Source organism: Cervus elaphus, chromosome 22 (genome assembly GCF_910594005.1).
Source record: "Cervus elaphus chromosome 22, mCerEla1.1, whole genome shotgun sequence".
Classification (NCBI taxonomy): Eukaryota; Metazoa; Chordata; class Mammalia; order Artiodactyla; family Cervidae; genus Cervus; species Cervus elaphus.
Genome location: NC_057836.1, coordinates 26,026,174 through 26,048,041, shown reverse-complemented (window position 1 = coordinate 26,048,041; position 21,868 = coordinate 26,026,174). Strand labels below are relative to the sequence as shown.

Genomic DNA, 21,868 nt, shown 5'->3' with positions numbered 1-21,868 from the left:
TTGTTAGGTATTATTTCCTTCAGGTATCATGAAAATTAATGTGTTTTAAAAATTAACTCAGGTAGGAGAGCTATGAATCTCAAATGAAGCATTTAAATCAGGTTACTGAAAGGAGGAAGGAAAGAAATTAACATTTATTAAGTGTCAGTTATATGCAGACCTTGCTACATGCATTTCACAAGGATATTATTTCATTAAATCTTCACAACAATTCTTTGGGGGTAGGTAGTTGTAGCCCCATCACGGATAAGAAGGAAATGAGCTCAGAAAGCTACACAAGTTGCCCAAATCCTATAGTGGTGGATTCCTGATTGGAAAGCTCTTTACTGCATAGGGTTTATTTCTCGAGATGCAGAAGCACACACACCCTGGAGAATGATGGTTACATCTTTTTAATTGCCTACTTCTTGGCTCCAAAGCCAAAAGCACACAGTGAAGTGATACATGTGCCTAAAATAAAGTAAGGTGTAAAACCCATTTCAGTTTTGCCTCAACCATTTTGGATGTTTGCTAGACCATTCCCATTATAAAATAACTTTTTAAAAAATCTACAAAGTTTGAAGGAAATAATTTCTCCCTGTGCCCAACTGAAGTCCTTGAAAAATTTCAAAAGGCACATTTTAAGGTTTTTGACTTTTAGATAAAGACAAAAATAAACAAATAGGACCTAATCAAACTTACAAGCTTTTGCACACCCAGAGGAAACCCTAAACAAAATGAAAATATAACCTACAGAATGGGAGAAAATATTAGCAAATGATATGATCAACAAGGGCTTAATTTCCAAAATATATAAACAGCTCAGACAACTCAACAACAACAAAATAAACAACCCTATCCAAAATTGGGCAGGAGATCTAAATAGACATTTCTCCAAAGAAGATATACAGATGGCCAATAGTTACTTGAAAAGATGCTCAACACTGCTAATTGTTAGACACAAATCAAAACTATAATGAAGTACCACCTCACACCAGTCAGAATGGCCATCATTAAAAAGTCCACAAATAATAAATGCTGGAGGCAGGAGAGAAAAGGGAACCCTCCTGCACCGTTGATGGGAATGTTAGTTGGTACAGCCACTATAGAAAACAGTGTGGAGGGTCCTCAGAAAACTAAAAATAAAATTGCCACATGATCTAGTGATCCCACTCCTGGGTACAAACCCAGACAAAACTGTAATTCAAAAAGATGGATGCGACCCTATGTTCACAGCAGCAGTATTCACAATAGCCAAGACATGGAAACAACCTAAATGTTCATTGACAGGTGAATGGATAAAGAAGATGTGGTATATATATATATATATGCAATGAAATATTGTGTGTGTGAGTCACTCAGTCATGTCTGACTCTTTGTGACCACATGGACTGTAGCCCGCCAGATTCCTCCATCCATGGAATTCTCCAGGCAAGAATACTGGAGTGGGTTCCCTTGCCGTTCCCTTCTCGAGGGGATCTTCCTGACCTAGGTGTCGAACCCAGGTCTCCTGCATTGCAGGTGGATTCTTACCATCTCAGACACCAGGGAAGCTGGCAATAATTACTGAACATCTGTGTGTGTTAAAATGAAATATTACTTAGTCATAAAAAAGAATGAAATAATGCCATTTGCAACAACTTAGATGCAAATAGAGATTATCATTTTAAGTGAAGTAAATCAGAAAGGAAGATAAATACCATATAATGTCACTTATGTGGCATCTGAAATATGGCACAAATGAATCTATGAAACAGAAACAGAATCACAGACGTAGAGAACAGACTTCTGGCTGCCAAGGAGGAGAGGGGTTAGGGGAGGGACGGAGTGGGAGATTGGGGTTTGCAGAGGTAGGCTTTTATATGTGGAATGGGTAAGCAGCGAGTCCTATTGTATGGCACAGAGAACTATGTTCAATATCCTATGATAAATCATAGTGAAAAAGAACATTTTAAAAACAGTGTATATTTATATGTACAACTGAATCACTTTGCTGTACGTCAGTAATTAACACAACATTGTAAATCAACTATACTTCAATAAAAAATTTTAAATATTTTCACAGCTCCATAACATTCAGAATAAAATGTTAGTAAAAAGAGAAAATATTACCTCTTCCTCCAAAAAGAGATAGTTGAAATCTGCCTTGAATCAAAAACAATATGCTTGTCATAATTGAAATATGCTTGGAATCAAAAATAATATGCTTGTCATTATATATACATATATATGTATATATTATATGTAGTGTGTCTTGTACTGCAGAAACCAACACAAAATTGTAAGGCTATTTTCCACCAATTAAAAAATAAATAAAATTTTAAAAACATCCAATATGCTTTAGCACTTAATATAGTGTCATGTATACCTGAGGCATTGGGTAAATCTAGGATTTCAATACAGAATATAGTGAAATGTCACTGAAGGGTTCAGACTCGACTGGTTATTGTCACTCGGGGTATTATAATTTCCAAAATAAAATCTTAAGACAGGTTCATAAATAGCACATAACTTGCAACTTACAATATCAAGGTTGTCATCCAGATTTTGACTGCTGAAGAAGAGTTGATTATAGTGGAAAACCAGCCATTTTTGGTCTTTTATAATAAATCAGAAATGATTTTTAGAAGTCAAATATCCTCAAAAGTATGTTTGATGAAGTGGTTTAAAATATTTTTCTCCCATAAAGGTGCCCATATATGGTTTAAAATATTATTATTCTGCCATATATGATGAAATAAATTCAAAGTATAAAGGAATGGAGAAAAAGCTGTGGCCCACGGGCTCAGTAGTTGTGGTTCCCATGCCCTAGAGTACAGGCTCAATAACTGTGGCCCACAGACTTAGTTACTCCGCAGCATGTGGGATCTTCCCAGGTCCGGGATCAAACCTGTTTCTCTTGAATTGGCAGGCAAATTCTTTACCACTGAGCCACCAGGGAAGCCCTATGGGTATTTATTTTAAACAAAATTAGTGCCTGAATTAATCCTGCCGAAAGCTCAATAAACAAATTTGTATCAAGTACCTACCTTTTGTTCTTTCCTTAAAAATATTGAGAGGTAGTCCCACGTCATTTGAAATTCTTCTCTGAAAGAAAAAAGGAAAGCTTACTTTTAATAATTACTTGATATATTTTATGGCATGAATGGGGATATACATTAATTTAATTTTAATATATATCATATACATGTATAATATATATTAATTTGCCTTTTCCTTCTTAAGGAATGTTTAGATTTTCCCCATTTTCTAATGCTATAAATATTACTAAGGTGTGCATATTTTATATAATCTTAAAGTACATCAGATAAGGATTGTCCCCTTAGAATAGAATCTTGGAAATGTGATTGCTCTTTCAATGAAGTTAAATATTTTAAAGACTCTTGAGAAGTAAAGCCAAATTGTTTTCTAAAAGGCTAATCAATTATGCCACCAGTGTGGTAGGATAATACTTGTCTCAATGTATTAATTTCAGCCCTGAGCATATTACTATTTTAATCTTTGTCAATCTGATTAGCAAAAAATTATATTCCATTGTTACTTTAATTTGTATTTTTAAGAACAGGAAATTGAAATTTTTAATGTGATGAACATTGCTTTTTTTCTTCATAAAATGACATATCATATTCTTTGCCCATTTTTCTTTTAGTCTATCTGTGTTTTTTCTTATTGCTTTCCATGTTCTTTAAACTTTAGAGATATTATTATATCATTGCCATTTATTGCTAATATTTTCCCAGTTTTAACTAAACATTTAATTTTATAGATGAGTGTTTTACATGTGTTTTGTTGATACAAATTAATAATCAAATCTATCAACCTTTTCATTGTGATTAACTTCATCACATTTATCTTTGGTTATGGAATTTTGCATGCTCAGTCACTCCAGTCGTGTCCAACTCTTTGCGACGCCATGGACTGTAGCCCACCAGGCTCCTCTGTCCATGGGATTTTCCAGGCAAGAATACTGGAGCGGGTTGCCATTTCCTACTCCAGGGGATATGAACCCAACCTGGGTCTCCTGCATTGCAGGCAGATTCTTTACCACTGAGCTACCAGGGAAGCCCTACAGAATTCTAGTAGAATAGACTTATTCATGTGGACTTAATTTTTGTATTAAGTGAAGATAATACTTATTTGATTCAAATAAACAAGTTTCACAACATAATTTGATATATATTGAGAAAAGTTAGTTAAGCCAAAAATATTCCACAACTATAGGATAAATGAAATGAAACCAATTAGTTAGTGATGTGTACTTTAATATAGACTTAGTTCTCAGGTGGTCTTAGCATTCTTTCAAGGATGTCTTTCTGTCTTGTTCCTTTCCAGTGCCTCTTGATTTTAGCTTAGTATCACCCTCTTTTTAATTATACAGTTTTATGATATATAATGCATCCAGTGGCTCAATGGGTAAAGAACCTGCCTGCAAATGTAGGAGACACAGGAGATGCAGGTTCGATCCTTGGGTCAGATCCCCTGGAGGAGGAAATGGCAACCCACTCCAGTATTCTTGCTTGAAAAAAATCCCATGAACAGAGGAGCCTGACAGGCTACAATCCATGGGTTGCAAAGATTCAGACACGACTGAGCAACTAAGCATGCATACATGCAACGCATATCAGATATTACTAATCATACTTGTCATGGTGATTCATTTATAAAAATATAATAAATGTAAAAATTATATTCCCTATGGTTTGTACCTCCATATGAATTTTGAAGTCATTTTATTAGTTTTACCCAAATCCTATTATTTAAAAAAATAAGTAGAAGTTAATAACAAATTTTAGGGGGGGAAGTTTTTATAATAGTGTTCCATCTAAGTGTGTAACATTTTTAATTTATTAGTGTTCAAAAATTCAGTTCAGTAAGATTTTTTTCTTTGCATATATCCTGAACAATTCTTAGAGTTATTGTTGGCATTTTATGCTCTTTTTCTTTTTGCTATTATGAACTGAGTCATTTTCCCTCATTACAACTCACTGAGATAATCACTATTATATAGGGAGATTATTAACGCTTATGTCTTCATCTTGCATCTAACTTCTTAAACTTTCTTAGTAAATTTATGAGGGCATTTTAGTTGATCCTTTTAAGTTTACAGCTGAATTCTCTAATCTTAAGATAAATATAATTTTCATCCTTATTTTCAATATTAACTCCTCTGCTTTGCATCCTCATCAGGATGCAGAACTTCAGGGCAATATTAATACCAGAATACAGCCACATTTTATCTTCCTCATGACCTTAATAGGAATTTTTCTTAATTTTCTATTAAGCATATTTATACGTTTATAATGGAGAAGGAAATGGCAACCCACACCAGTGTTCTTGCCTGGAAAATGCCAGGGACGGCGGAGCCTGGTAGGCTGCCGTCTATGGGGTTGCAAAGAGTCGGACGTGACTGAAGTGACTTAGCAAGCAAGATACGTTTATAAAGAGAATCTTAAAGGATGTTATCATAAGAACATTTCTGTTTCTTGTTCTCTAAGATTTAAATGAAGCAGGCTAAATTTTATTGAATGCTTCTTAAGCAGTTCTTGAGATCACCTTTTGATTTTTCTTACTGCTCCTGACATTATGGTATATTTAATTAATAGATTTTTCAATATTAAATCATCTTAACTACATGGGATAAACAATCCTCAGTAGCATCAATACTTGATGATCTTTTGCTCTGTAAGATCCGGTGGAAAGACTCACTTCTTCCATGAAAATGAAAAGGTGCATTCAGACCTAATATGTCTTTGAGGATCATTGTTTGCAATGTTTCTTTCCCTGCTATTTCTTGCCATTAAGATTTTTCATTTCTTCTAGGTTCTATTTTAGCAAATAACATTTTCCTAGATAATCATCCTGTTTCCAAAAGATTTTTTGACACTAACCTAGTATACTCATAACACTGTTATCTTCTGATTCTTTTGTTGTATATTTTTATTGAATTTGTCAAGTTTTTTGTTGTTGTTGTTACATTTTCCTGCAATGAATCAGCTCTTAGAACTGTTTAACATACTTTAAAATATTGACTTTCTATTCTATTTCTTTTCTCCTACTTTCTTTAGATTTGTTTTACTTATTTTCTGATTTTTCATGTTCAGTGTTTAATTCATGTATGCTTATTCTTACTCTAAAAGTGAAAACAGTGTGCCTTTAAATGTCTCTTAATAGGATTTAAATCTGTATGCTTAAATTTGTAAATGCAATTTTCTCATTTTCTTTATTTTTTAAATACATTATGATTGTAAATTTCATTTCCTCTTTGACTAGCTAGTTATTTAGGAGCCGAATCTTCAATTTACAGGAATTTGGTTTGTCATCAATGTTATCTAAACTTCTATAAGTCCTCTAACATTTTTCTTTGTACTCAACAATATTGTGATCTTAATTAAACTCTTACCAATCATATTATTCCTTTTATTGAAGTATAGTTGATTTACAGTATTGCATTAGTTTCAGGTGTACTGCAAAGTGCCAATTACATTATTCTAATCCCCTACATTATTTTCCTTTTTGCCTATTCTATCAAAAAATGAATCAAACTATGATGTAATCATTCCGCAGAATTATTTATCTGTTTTTTATCTCTGCATTTCCAACAGATTTTGTTATGTTTCATTACCTAAGAGATATTCATTGACATATCTGCAATTTGAATTGAGCTTTTCATCAATATAAAAAGATCCTCGATGTCCCTTTGACATGGTTTTTCCTTTGAATTCAGTTTTTCCTGAAGCTAGTTTTTCTGCTATTTTATTTTTACATTTGCTGTGTGGATTTCTCATTTTATCATTATTATTTTAACCTTTGTCATTTTGTGTTGGGGTGTAACAACAGTAATAATATGTATTATCATCACATTTCCTCCCTCATATGAATTTTTTTGTATTTACTCATCTTCAGTGAAAATGAAAGTGTGTTAGTCACTCAGTTGTGCCCGGCTCTTTGTGAACCCATGGACCGCAGCCCACCAGGCTCCTCTGTCCATGGCCTTCTCCAGGCAAGAGTACTGGAGTGGGTTGCCATTTCCTTCTCCAGGGGATCTTCCCCACCCAGGGATTGAAACTGAGTCTCCTGCGTTACAGGCAGATTCTTTACTATCTGATTTACTGAGGAACAGATGTACTGAGGAAAGCTCAAGGAACAGATTTACTGAGAGGCAGTATCTACTAACTGAGAATGTATATGGATTTCCTTACCTCCAGTCACATTCCCAGGTGGCGCTAGTGATAAAGAACCTGCCTGCCAGTGCAGGAGATGTGAGAGACACGAGTTCAATCCCTGGGTCAGGAAGGTCTTCTGGAGGATAGCATGGGTACCCCACCCAGTATTCCTGCCTGGAGAAACCCATGAACAGGGGAGCCTGGCTGGCTATAGTCCATGGTGTTGCAAAGAGTTGGACACAACTGAAATAACTGAGCACCGTACAGTCACATTCCATATTTTTGCCAAAGTCATTTGTTAGAGAGCCCCATTAAAACCCAAGTTATGACAATAAGCAGGCTGACCTGAGAACGTTTTCTACCCCCATTTTCTAGTTCTTCAGCACTCTGATCATACAGTATGATTATAACCTTCAGTCTCAAGCGTACTTGACTTCCAGGTACTCCCTCATGTTCACCTATAATACTTCTGAAGACTACACTTCTGGGATGCAGTGTCCCCTGACTGTGCTGTGCCCCCGTTACTTCTTGTCTGATGGTTTATGGAAGTTCCACTCCCTGATATAATAGTTTAGAAGCAGAGGTACTTGGTGCTGGGTGCTGGCTAGAGGGGTATAGGGAAGGGCTTCCCCCACCATCACCAAAAAAAAACAAAGAGTAATTGTGCATTAGCTCAACAAATACCGTCTTTCTGTTTAGGACTGACCTTGATTTCTGGGATGGAGGCATATCCCAGTCACCCCCTATTCACCATGCTGGCGAGGGAGGGATCCTCCTGCCTAAATAGCATAAGAACAACACGTGGGCAGATGAGACTGACAGCAGTTTGTCCATCACCTGTGCTCACGTTAGGGTACGTACGAGAGCATGCCGTGCCCGGCCCTATGGGGCTGCACCCGGGAAGAGAGCGTGCAAGCAGGGTCTGTGAGCGACAGACTTATAGCAACAAACAGTGATATGATCTCTGCTTCCCGTAGGAGGATGCGACTGCTGGGCTGAATCATGGTGAAGGACTGGTGAGAAGTGAAATCTGTTGAGGACCAGTTGGAGTGTAGCTGGTCTGGCTGATAGTGAACTAGCTGGAGGGGACAATATCCCCCTGGGTGGGGAACATATCTGATGAAGCAGGGAAATGTGTGGTCAGGCCTCTAGGGCTCTGAGACACTCAAGACACAAAGGCAATACATGAAATGTTAGGCTTCACATCACAGGGCATAAGATGCAATAGGAATAAAGTATTTTCTTTCACATCAGCAGTTTTGTGCTATTTACAGCATCATAGCATGTGTGGGTCACTATATGTATTTCTCAAGGCCATTCCTAAAACCTTAAGTTTAGTGTAAATTATTCTGAATCTTATAGTAAGTTGAATATCAATCCCAGGGTTTAGGTGGAGATACCATCCAAGATATTTTGGATGTTATTTGGAGTAACCTATTTCAAAGACTGCTGTCCAGATGTTTTTAGACTGTTGACAAGATGCTAAGGAAAATCATAATTAATAGTTATATTAGCACCAATAGGGAGCTGTAGTTGTGTAGTTTTAAGAGTAAAAAATGAAGGTTCTGGAAATTCCCTTATGGTCCAGTGGTTAAGAATCTGCCTTGCAATGCAGGGGTCACAGATTCGATCCCTAGTTGGAGAAGTTAGATCCCACAGGCTGCAGGGCAACTAAACCCACATGCAGCAACTAAGACTGATGCAGTCAAACAAATAAATATTTAAGAAAAAGAGAAATAAAAAGCTAAAAATAAAAAAGAAAATGAGGAGTTCTACTGAGTGAAGCTTTCCTTTACCTCTCTGTGCCTTCATCTTCTCGTTAATATAATACAAGAATTAGTTTAGATAAGACTATGGTCCTTTTATCTCTAAAATGACCGTGATAATTTAAGATAAACAGAAGCATTTTATTTACTGCCTATAAAGTCTAATGTTCGAGAATAATTACCAGCATACCTCAGAGAGACTGTAGGTTTGTAAAGCAATACAGCAATAAAGCAGGTCACATGAATTTTTTTGGTTTCCCTGTGTATATAAAAGTGATGTTTACACTATACAGTCTAGTAAGACAGTATGTGTAAAAGACATTGTATATGAAGATACTATATAGTCTATTAAGATGGTGTAGCATAAAACATGTTTACACTGTAAGTCCACTAAGTGTCCAATAACATATGTCTAAAAAAAACAATGTACATACCATAATTAAAAAAGGATTCTGTTTGGGGGAAGTTTCCTGGTAGTCCACCGGTTAGGACCCTGCACTTTCACTGCTGGGGGCCCGTAGTTCCCCTGGTTGGGGATCTAAGGTCCCACATGCCACACAGTGTGGCCAAAAAAAAAAAAAAAATCTGTTGGAAAAATGGCACCAGTAGTCTTGCTTGACAAGAGTTGCGACAAACCTTCAGTTTGTAAAAAATTCAGTATCTGTGAAGTGCAATAAAACACAGTATGTGGTGTACCTGTTTGTATGTTTCATGTTACTAATCCATGAGTTCCTTTGCTTAAGCAATGGAATGCCCATTTCCTGGTACATAAAAATCTCTTAAATGATTTTCAAATGAACAAATAAATCTAGCTGAGTGATAGATGATTTGAGTGGACGGTGAACAATGCCAAATATTTTGTGAGTATTCCAGTAGTCAGTAGTATAACACTCATTTCTAACAAGCTGGTTACAATATCAAAATACGTCACCAAGGCTTAACTGTCAGCATTAACAAATAGCACTTTGTCATTCCGCAGACTCTTCATGTGGCTATTTTTTTCTCATGTTGTTAACCTTCCTGTCCACCCCAGCTAAGACCTAGAGAAGTCTCATCAGTCCCATTCGAGACCTAAAGCCTTCACTTTGTCTCCTTTTGCAAGGATGCTCCTGATTTCAATCAGCTACTAGAAATGTCAGATGAAAAATGGCACAAATGTGAATTACGACAATAAAAGTTTATAAGCTACTAAAATAAAGTTATAGTACCTAAGAGCTGAGTCAACTGACAATGTTAAATGGAACATTTTACAACCAGTCCTGGGATAATGATAAAAAAAAAAAAAATGGCACACAGAACATGAAGAAATATCTGACAGGAGATGGGCTCAAGATCAAGCTCAGGCTCCATGAGTTTGTATGAGCACCTCTCAAGTGGGGCGCAAGAAGGGATAGCTTAATGCTTATGGGGGGGTACCCCCTCTGTGCCCAACCCTCAACATTTATTATCTCTTTTCCTTTTCATACCAGCTCAGTGAGAGGGGTTACTGCTACCATTTTAGAGAGGAGAAACCAACGCTGAAGCGATCCATTGGGACAAATCCCCAACAATCAAACCATTAAATAATAGACTTCAAAAGTCTCTCTGATTCCAGCATTGCTCTTTCTATATTTTTTTATATATCTTTCTATAGGCAATGCTAGCTCTAAAGAGCATACATAGACATGTAATCTCATATATAAAGCAAATTTAAGCTTCACAAAGAATCTCTCTCTCCAACTTGATGCTAATGTTTGTTCCATGTAATCAATTCAGGTGACGGTTTTCTTGATCATGAAGCTCACCATGTAAATTAGCTACACAATCAAAGGCTTCCCTGGTGGTCCCATGGTAAAGAATCTGCCTGCAATGCAGGAGACCCGGGTTCCATCCCTGAGTTGGGAAGATCCCCTGAAGAAGGAAAGGCAAAACTATGGAACTAGAATGGGATCAGCATTAGGAAGAAAGATGAACATTAAAAATCATATTTTAGAAAGAATACTCCTATATATAAAATAGAAAACTAATAAAAACCTACCGTTATAGCACAGGGAACTCTACTCAATACTCTGTAATGGCCTGTATGGGAAGAGAATCTAAAAAAAGAGTAGGTATATGCATATGTATAACTGATTCACTTTCCTGTTCAGCAGAAACTAAGAAACATGTAGTTGTAAATCAACTGTACCCCAATACAAATTTTAAAATAAAGAAGAAAGGAGTATTATCAGGAGTTTGACTAGGTGGTATGGTTCTCTTTCATTTTTAAAATAATTCCAGTCACAAAATATCTTGTGTTATTCGTAAATTTCCACTGCCTTTCTCTAACTTTTCAAGTATTACATCCTCCTGTCAGCCCCATGCACATGATCCCAGGGGACAGCGTTTCTCCTGTGTGCCCACCCCAGCACCCCCAATGATAACCCCACACCGGGCGCGTGTGTGCCTGCTCAGTCGCTCAGTTGTGTCAAACTCTTTGGGACCTTATGAACTGTATATAGCCCGCCAGGCTCCTCTGTCCATGGGATTCTCCAGGCAAGAATACTGGAGTAGGTTCCCATGCCCTTCCTCCTCCAGGGGATCTTTCTGACCCAGGGATCAAACCCCTGTCTCTTATGTCTCCTGTATTGGCAGGCAGACTCTTTACCATTAGCGCCACCTAGGAAGCCCTGATAGTCTGGTATTTGCTGTAATTGCACAATTTCTTAGAAATATTATGTTTTACCTTTAAAGATCTTACAAAATTTATATTCTTCTCCCTCATCTGACTTTGTTATGGAATAAAGATAGTCTTTTCAATTACTTATTATGGAGTAAAATTCATGCTCCAAGAAGAATTAATGTCATGTTAATTCTGAGGCTTTGCCTACTCTCTGCAAACTCCTCTGACTCTAGCCAGAGAAACACGGTGATAAAATGGTATAATCGCATGACATGCAAAGTGCTGATGTGAAATGAAAAGGACAGAAATATGATTGGGATATTAATTCAGGAGAAATAAAGAAATGGGACTGTTTGAATAGGCTTAGCAGGATGGTTTAGTTCTTCCTGAAAATAAGTGTGATGCTATCTCAACTTACCTTGACCTCTACCCTGACTCCCCCATTCAGGTATAGTCAAATGTTTAGTTTCTAAACACACACACACACACACACACACACATTAAGAGGGTTACAAAATACCCAATAGACAGACACAGACATTCAGTGAAATTTCTCCTAAATATCAGATAAAGGCAGCATGCCAATATAGCAATAAAACCATAAATTTCTATTGTAATGGAACACAAATTAATAAAATGGGGAAGTAGAACTTAGAAAATAGCTTTAAACTCAATACCAGATTTCATTATAGGTCCTAGACCATAATGGACACAAGATAATTTTCATGGTTGATCCATAATAATAGTCATTGGGAAGTTAAATGACAGAAGAGCAGCAGCTTTAAGTGGGAAATGGCACAATTCTTCACAGCTGTCATGCATGTGCACTTGCTGACTATCAACCTTGAACAAAGCATTTAATTCAAACCCCATTTAAAAGTATATACTGTCAAGAGAGGGGCCAAAAATCATACACTAGTTAAGGAAGCAACCTATAACCCATGTGCCAGAGATGACACTAAAGATCAAGTCAGCTGGAACATAGACAGATTGCTCACAACCCAATGTAGGAGCTGACTATTCAGAGATCATCTCTTCCTGCTCTCATAATGCATAACATTTTGTGGGGTGGCCACCTGATGGGAAGAACTGACTCACTGGAAAAGACGCTGATGATGGGAAAGATTGAAGGCAGGAGGAGAAGGGGACAACAGAGGATGAGATGGTTGGATGGCATCACTGACTCGATGGACATGAGTTTGAGCAAGTTCCGGGAGTTGGTGATGGACAGGGAAGTCTGGCATGCTGCAGTCCGTGGAGTCACAAATAGTTGAACGTGACTGAGTGACTGAACTGAACTGAACAGACTGTTTTGCCCATTCAGAATTGCAATTGAATTTAAATTCTCTCTCTGAAGATAGATTTTGCCTTTTAAGTAATCTTTTAAACTTCCATAATGCTATATATCTGTGATATATTATTAATACTAAGATCCTACTGCTGTTTTTAAAAGTGTTGCATAAAAATAAGTGCTACATGTATAATGTATATGATAGAATACATCGTATCTCATAGAATATATTCAGTATTAAATTTCAACACCCACTGAAGAAGAACTGAGTGTGTGTGTAAGTCATAGTGATAATATGGATATAGACATATAGATTTAGGTATGAAAAGAGAGTGCTAGCAAAGAGCCAAAGCAAAAATCACAACTTAAGAGCATAGTAAAAGCAATGACCTTGAACCCTAATTAATTTCCTCTATACTCAGTTTGGGGCTTCCCAGATGATGCTAGTGGTAAAGAACCCGCCTGCCAGTGCAGGAGATATAAGAGATGTGGGTTTGTTCCCTGCATCGGGAAGATCCCCTGGAGGAGGAAATGGCAACCCACTCCAGTATTCTCGCCTGGAGAATTCCGTGGACAGAGGAGCCTGGCAGACTACAGCCTGACCCTTCGACCCCGTGGACTGTAGTCCGCCAGGCTCCTCTGTCCACGGGGTTACACAGAGTCAAACATGTCTGAAGCAACTTAGCACAGAACAGCACATGCTCAGTTTGAACCAAAAGGAGGTGAAGACTCCTTACTTAAGGGTATGAAATTGAGGAATTCTCATCAGGTTAAAAGAAAATCTTCACATGAACCACAGGCTGCGATATGACCAATAGGGTCTGTGGTATTATAATAAGGTAACACTGGATTTATCCTATCTCAGTTATCAAAATAAAGTAACATCTGGCATCTGCATGTATTATCTCACTAACCTTACAACTGGGCTTCCCTGGTAGCTTAGCTGGTAAAGAATCTTCCTGCAATGCAGGAGATCCCAGTTCGATCCCCGGGTCGGGAAGATCCCCTGGAGAAGGGATAGTCTACCCACTCCAGTATTCTTGGGTTTCTCTGCTGGCTCAGACAGTAAAGAATCCACCAGCAATGCAGGAGACCTGGGTTCAATCCCTGGGTTGGAAAGATCCCCTGGAGAAGAGAATGACTATCCCCTCCAGTATTCTTGGCTGAAGAAGTCCATCGGCAGAGGAGCCTAGCAGGCTACAGTCCATGGGATTGCAGAGTCAGACACAACTGAGTGACTTTCACATTCACAACCTTACAATTAGCACATGCAATGGGCTATCTGGTGATGACACATATTTTTCATACTTTCAATGTATTTTACCAAACAATCCCTATGGGGATGCCAAGCACTGTTCTATATATTAAACATAAAAGAATGAATAAAAAATGTGATAGTTCCAAATTAGAAGCATAATCAGGTTCTTCTGATACCTATATTGTGCTATCCAAATCAAGTTTTTTGACCTTCAAAACATTTGGCATGCTTTGCTTATTATTTTACTGTTAATTACAGAAATTAAATGAATTTTAACTCTGAGTTTCAGATGTGCTTTTTTGCTCTGTAGATACTATTCAAGCGAATAAAACTCTATGAATTGTGGAATGATAAAATATTCACAGAAACTTACAACTCTGCAGTTGAATAACAATTACATTTGTTCCAAACAGGCAATTGGTTTCCAAACACATTAAACAAAGGCAATTTAGAAAACTTCTTCTTCTTCTTGGCATCATTAACATTGTTGAACGTCCTGGGATTCTGGAGTGCTTCACAAAGGTAAGTAAGTGTGTGGTAAGATGAACAATTTCTGAGTCCATGAAATATTGATCTGGGAGCCATCACTGAGCCAATGGGAATCTTGTATTCCATGACTGGACAAATTAGCATATTAGAGAAATTTAACAGTTATTCAGAGCAAGAAATTTCCATTTAGACTTCACTTTTCCATCAGTCCTTATAATAAAAAAGTTCTTTGCTCAATTCTAAAACAAGATATTTTTCCTCCAACATACAGTGCCATTTTAGAATTAGAAATAACCATATCGATAATAAGAATGAATGAGTCATTATCATTAAAAGCAAATATCATTAAACAAATAGCTAGAAATCTAATGAGGCTTAAGATTTGGATTCCATTCAGGCCTTTAAATCAGCAGTGACCATTTCAAGGTCAATAACAAACCGTGCAAAACCGTTTAGCCAGTCACCTGAGACCATTCAAGTGGCTTAATATGTATCATCTACCATCCATCCATTGCCAGCCTATCTCTCTCTCTCAGTGATGTCTTCTTGGATGGCTGTGTGCTTTTGATCAAAGTGCCTCACCTCTCTGAGCCTCTGTCTTTACACATGTAAAATAAGGACAATAGTTCCAACCTTTTGTGGGCTTTTGGGGAGATGAATTCTGATAAAAGACCAAGCACAATGTCTGCCATGTTGCAGGAACTAAATACGTCTTTATTTTCTCACTTCTTTCCATTCATTTATCTATTAAGTCATTTAGTCTCTGATCTAGTACCACTTATTCCTTGCCTGAATCATTCTTTTATTCCTCTAATAAATCTCTTTTGGAACATCAGTCATAGGATGTGGTAAATTAGAAGGACATGAAATCAGTACCAGTCAATGTTCAGTGCCGCCTATGCCCTTGCTATCATGGGGCCTATGGTCCAGCTTAAGAGAAGCACTGAGACCTCATGCGAGACAGAATTAATGACAAAAATCAAAAAACAAACAAACAAAAAATTAGAAGTTTAAGGGCTTCCTGAATTTTAAAATTTCTGACCTTCCAAAGTGCATGTTATCAAAGTGACCCTCTGTACCGTAAAATCTCCTTAAAAATGCCTGCCTGGTTCTTAGATGGATCACCACATTAGAAAGTCAGATTCTTGCAGAAGGATTCCACAACAATGTCCCCGCCTTTGCAGCAAAACAGAGTCGACAATAAAAACTGAAACTGAAGGCAAGGCTTCTTTCCCCTCTGGTCACTGCCTCCAAACACATGAGTGTCACCCATCAGCTAGTTCTCACAAACCTGTGTTGTTTCTCAATTTCACGTACTCTCCCACTGTGAGATTGGACCCTGTGTTTCAAAAAGTAGTTTGGGTCATTTGTCGAGACGTGCATGGACCTCGAGTTTGTCATAGAGAGTGAAGGAAATCAGAAAGAGAAACAAAATCATATCTTAACACATAAATGTGGAATCTAGAAAAACGGTAGAGATGAACCTATTTGCAAGGCAAGAATAGAGACAGACATAGGGAATGGACGCGTAGACACACAGTGAGGAAGGCAAGGGCAGGCTGAATTGGGAGAATGCAATTTACATATATACACCACCATGTGTGTATAGCCAGTGGGAACCTGCTGGATAGCCCAGGGAGCTCAGCTCAGTGCTCTGCGATGCCCTGGGGGGTGGGATGGGCGGGGGTGGGAGGGGACATATATATATACACACATATAGTTGATTCACTTTTTTGTACCACAGAAACTAATGCAACATTGTAAAGCAACTATACCTTAATTAAAATATATATATATATATATGTCAATAGTTGGGAAAAAAAGCAATCTTTAGAGGCAGCCCAGTTGAATCCAGGCCCACAGCTTAGCTGCACAAACCTCAGCAAGTTACTTAACCTTGCTAAGCTTCAGTTTCTTCTTTGTCAAAAGGAAACCATAAGAATGGTAACTGTGCCATAAGATTATTGGGAGGATAAGTAAATACTCAAAAATGTTAATAATAATAATGGCCTCGTGTATTGCTTTATGCTCCCTTCGTCCTCCTGTTTATTTTTCACCTAGACTCATGCTGAGCTATGGCCAAGATGACCATGATTGTGGGCTAAATTCAGGTAGCACTAGCACAGGAACCAAAAATCTATTAGCTCTGGGACTGACTCACACATTTATTCATTCATCCATTCATTCAACCAATGTGTTAAGCATTGTTCCAAGCACTTGGAAAATAAAATTGAAGAAAGCAAAGTACTGGTCTACATGGAGCTAGTATCTAGCACTCAAAATATTTAAGTGTGATTATTCTTCTGCCATTGTTGAACAAGTGAGTTACTATAAAGTGAGAGATGCTAGAGCGGGGTTCAGAGAAGGAGGCAGGAATAAAAATATACAAAGCACCAGAGATTGGAGGAACCAGAGATGAAAAAGACTAAGAGATAATGTAGGCAGGGCTTGTGCATGTGTGCTAAGTCACTTCAGTCGTGTCTGACTCTTTGCAACACTATGGCCTATAGCCCGCTAGGCTCCTCTGTCCATGGGATTCTCCAGGCAAGAATACTGGAGTGGGTCGCCATACCCTCCTCCAGGGGATCTTCAAAACCCCAGGCATGTCTCCTGCGGCTCCTGCATTGCAAGTAGAGTCTTTACCACTGAGCCATCGAGGAAGCCCCAATATAGGGCTTATTTAGAAAGAAATCTGATTCTTACCAAATCTTCTCCATCTCCTGTATGCTTTCTTTCATCTTGCATCCTTTATGAGGGAAGGAAACACAGAAAGGATGAAATAAAACAGGGTGAGAAGAAATTAATTTTCCATATGTTGAGCATTTCCATCTTAAGCAGCGTGTTTGTCCACCTCTCTGATCTTATCACTCTGTACATGAGAACTGTGGTGCTGGAGAAGACTCCTGAGAGTCCCTTGGACTGCAAGATCAAACCAGTCAATCCTAAAGGAAATCAACCCTGAATTGGAATTCAAGTCCTTCGTTGGAAGGACTGATGCTAAAGCTGAAACTCCAATACTTTGGCCACCTGATGTGAAGAAGAGACTCATTGGAAAAGATCCTGATGCTGGGAAAGATTAAAGGCAGGAGGAGAAGGGGACAACAGAGGATGAGATGGCTGGATGTCATCACTGACTCAATGGACCTAAGTTTGAGCAAGCTCTGAGAGTTGGTGATGGACAGGGAAGCCTGGTGTGCTGCAGTCCATGGGGTCACAAAGAGTGACTGGGTGTCAGTCCACGGACATGACTGAGTGACTGAACTAACTGAATACATGAGAACACTGAAGTGAAAACCTAGTTGAGTAAATTGTGCTGCTTCTAAGGGCCATGGAGGAGCCCTCTTCCTGCTCTGATGACCCCTTAATTCTACAGGGATGGAAACTGTCCCTTCAGCTCAAGTAACTGTACTCAGCACCGCCTGTTGATCAGCCTCCACAAGAAAAGAATGCCTGTCCCATTTCAGAAGAAAGGAGAGTCTGAAAAATTTGCCCATAGAGATTAAATAGCTAGAACCAACTACATTAGTTCAAAGGAACACATTGCCTTGGGTATCTATTCCCAGTTGGGATTGGAGAGGCCAAACCAAAACCATTAAGTGAGAAACTGCATAGAATCTAAGTGATTAGATGAGTGTCTGCAGTGAGAAGTGCAGGATTCCAGCTTATTTCTATACTCATTGCTTTTGTCAAACACTGACAAACAATAAAGGGCTTCCCTGGTGGCTTGGTAATAAAGAACCTGCCTGCCAAACAGGAGACAAGGGTTCAATCCCTGGGTCAGGAAGATCCCCTGGAGTAGGAAATGGCAACCTACTCTAATATTCTTGCCTGGACAATCCTATGGACAGAGGAGCCTGGTGGGCTACACTTCATTGGGTTGCAAAACTTTCAGAGACGACTTAGCAACTAAACAACAACAAACAATAAGGATGGAAACAGGAGAAAACAGATGTCCCAGGGATAGTATTATTAAAACGTATTATTTATGAGACAGATGATGTTTTATCTCAGTACCCTTCTAAACACAATCTAGTTCTTACCAAACCCAAAGGTATATCTTTTCAGAGCCAGATATTGGTGATAAATCTATCAATGTCAGTCACAAGTATCAAGGAGAGTCCCAAGTTATTCTTGTCCTAAAAATCCTGAGGCCAGTGGGTTAATGATGAAATAGTACCCTCACTAATATACAAGTGCAATTGGATCTGTGTTAGCATCCAAGGGCACCCCACCATCAAGTTTATATTACTGTGCTACAATCCTGGTGTAAGTCCTAGAACCAAACTAATCTTGTTAAGGTCAGTGGAAAATCACTTAACTGGGTATGTTGCTGTTTAGTCACTAAGTTGTGTCCAACTCTTTTGCAATTCCATGGACTGTAGCCCACCAGGCTCCTCCGTCTGTGGGATTTCCCAGGCAAGAATATTGGAGTGGGTTGCAATTTCCCTCTCCAGAGGATCTTCCCAACCCAAGGAGATCGAACCTGTATCTTCTGCAATGGCAGGGGAATTCTTTACTTCTGAAACACCAGGAAAGCCCTAGCTAAGTATAGTTAGGAATATTCCAGAATGTCAACGGAGAAGGCAATGGCACCCCACTCCAGTACTCTTGCCTGGAAAATCCCATGGACAGAGGAGCCTGGTGGGCTGCAGTTCATGGGGTCGCTAAGAGTTGGACACGACTGAGCGACTTCCCTTTCACTTTTCACTTTCATGTGTTGGAGAAGGAAATGGCAACCCACTCCAGTGTTCTTGCCTGGAGAATCCCAGGGACAGGGGAGCCTGGTGGACTTCCATCTATGGGGTCGCACAGAGTTGGACATGACTGAAGAAACTTAGCAGCAGAAGCAGCAGCAGAATGTCAGACCAGGTGTACCTTCCATTTCTAAGAAGAAACAAAAGTTGACAGTCCCCTGCCTCTGTCTGTATTAGAGTCCTCCTCAATCATATCTGAAATGGGGCCCTGGTGACATGACGCACCTGAGGCTCTCCAGGTTGGGGATGAAGGAAGTAGGTGGGTGAAATGTTTTTCCTTGCTGGAAAGTATTATACGAATATCTCCATACACCTTAATATAAATATGCATCCTACATCAGATGCTAAGATATTAATAAAAGGATATTATAGATGTTTATTGGGCTTCCCAGGTGGCACTAGTGGTAAAGAACTCCCCTGCCAATGCAGGAGACATAAGAGACATGGGTTCAGTCCCTGGGTTGAGGAGATCCCCTGGAGGAGGGCATGGTAACCCACTCCAGTATTCTTGACTGGAGAATCCCATGGACAGAGGAGCCTGGCGGGCTACAGTCCATGGGGTCGAAGAGTTGGACATGACTGAACCGACTTAGCATGGATGTTTATGGCGGTTGAAGAATAGAAGGGTATTTATTACTACAGCTTGACACCATCATCCCTCCAATACTGTAAACACATGACGTTAATATCATTTTGCTTAATTTGTTAATGATGCCAGTAATCTTTTGTACATAACCTGTAACAATTAGCAAAAGAGACCTAAATCAGAGACAAAGGACCAGTTATTCAAAGCATATCCTTACAAGTATTTTTAGCAATGTTGAGAAGGGAAAAAAGGCAAAGTTAACATCAGAAACCTTCGCAAATTTAAAAAAAAGAAAAAGCCTAACCTTGGAGACTTATGTGTCTTTGATAAAATTGAACTTATGGTTCTTATTCATTTGTTCATTGAACCAATATTTACTGGACATCTGCTATGTACCCTGGAGAAGGAAATGGCAACCCACTCCAGTATTCTTCCCTGGGAAATCCCAAAGACAGGAGCGTGGCTGGCTACGGTCCGTGGATTCACAAAAGGATCGAGCATGACTTAGCGACCAAACAACAACATGTACCAGGCACTGGTCAAAGCAGTAGGCATACAGCAGTGAATAAAACAGCCTGAAATTCCTCTCCTCCTGGAGCTTCTTCAAAATGTTTAGGAAACAATTTGTCTCTGAAGGCAGCATAGAGGAAAACGATCAGGACTCAGAGAGTTCTGGTTTCAAACCCAAGCTCTGTCAACTATTACTCATGTGAACCTAAGCAAGTTATGTAACCTCTTAAAACATCAACCTTTTTGCCTGTGAAATGGGAATGATTCCATCCCATCCTCCCCAAGTTGTAGGGAGAATTTGGTAAGTTAGGGTGAATACTGGGCCCTGGCTTACTGTCTGGCATTTAGAAGGTGGGGAATCCAGATTTTGCGTTAAGTCAGGGATAAGGGGACACATTTTAGAAACACACTTGTGGATTTCTTCTTCGACAGTGGTGTTTTCCACACAGACTCAGCACTGAATCTACAAACCCCTAGTGCATCTGACCACTCTAAAGTGGCGCTGGTGGTAAAGAACCCACCTGCCAATGCAGGAGACATAAGAGACACGGGTTCGATCCCTGGGTCAGGAAGATCCCCTGGAGAAGGAAATGGCAAACCCACTCCAGGATTCTTGCCTGAGAAATTTCATGGACAGATGAGCCTAGCGGACTACAGACCATAAGGTTGCAGAGAGTCGGACATGACTGAAGTGACTTAACACACACAGTACATCTGATAAATCTCTCCAGTCCTACCACCATTAAATCTACAAAGTTGATAATTCCAGACTTTAATGTTTCTCACCATCAGACTCATGGCAGACTGTAAAACAGCACCATCTAAAGGTCCTTGTGAGACACCTTCACATGTCCTAAAACTCCCTTTGTCATTTTATCCAGACTCTTCTGGGGAGCAGGGCTCTTAAATAATCATCACCGTTGTGCCAGTATCTACGGGACTGTAATAAAAGGGAGGCAAGCACGGGGAGAAAGCAAATGATTTATCAAGTCATCTACATCTGGCTTTAAAAAAAAACCTTTCTTTCTTTCTTTTTTAGGTATTGTAATTTAAATCATTTTAATGCTCAGAACACCAGTGGAAGTAATCTCGAAGAAACCCTTCCCCTCCAGGAAAAGTCTCTGAAATTTTATGGCAGTACACAGGAATTTTCTTCGAGTATTGATCTTTGGGAAACAGCCCTGTGAAACTATTCGACTCAACCCATCGTATGAGCAGAATATTCACTGTTTTCTTCAGCTGGATGCTATGCCTGTTAGTTTAAGAGCTACTATGTATTAGTATGAGAGTGGCCTTATGAACACCATCTGTGTACTTTAATGGTTCAGCCGTTTAAAGCAATGTATATGACACTTGTTAGTTGTCATAGTTTTAAGTCCTTAGAATTGAAATAATAGTATGTCTGTATTCTTCCTTTCAGTACATTTATTG

At 38.8% G+C, this 21,868-nt stretch overlaps 1 protein-coding gene and 1 long non-coding RNA gene across 2 annotated transcripts in view; both read left to right on the top strand.

Moving 5' to 3' along the window:
• Positions 1-21,634, top strand: part of SLC15A5 (solute carrier family 15 member 5) — an 89,394-nt gene extending 67,760 nt beyond the window's left edge. Inside the window, exons 8-9 of the mRNA XM_043882313.1 lie at positions 14,512-14,620; positions 21,477-21,634. Coding sequence (XP_043738248.1) covers positions 14,512-14,620; positions 21,477-21,624 — 257 coding nt within the window. The 3' untranslated portion in view covers positions 21,625-21,634. The remainder of the gene's footprint in view (positions 1-14,511; positions 14,621-21,476) is intronic.
• Positions 1,564-10,993, top strand: LOC122680687. The gene is made up of 3 exons (XR_006336754.1): positions 1,564-1,696; positions 4,430-4,435; positions 10,981-10,993. It is a non-coding gene; the product is annotated as an uncharacterized LOC122680687 (long non-coding RNA).
• Positions 21,635-21,868: the final 234 nt, after the last annotated feature.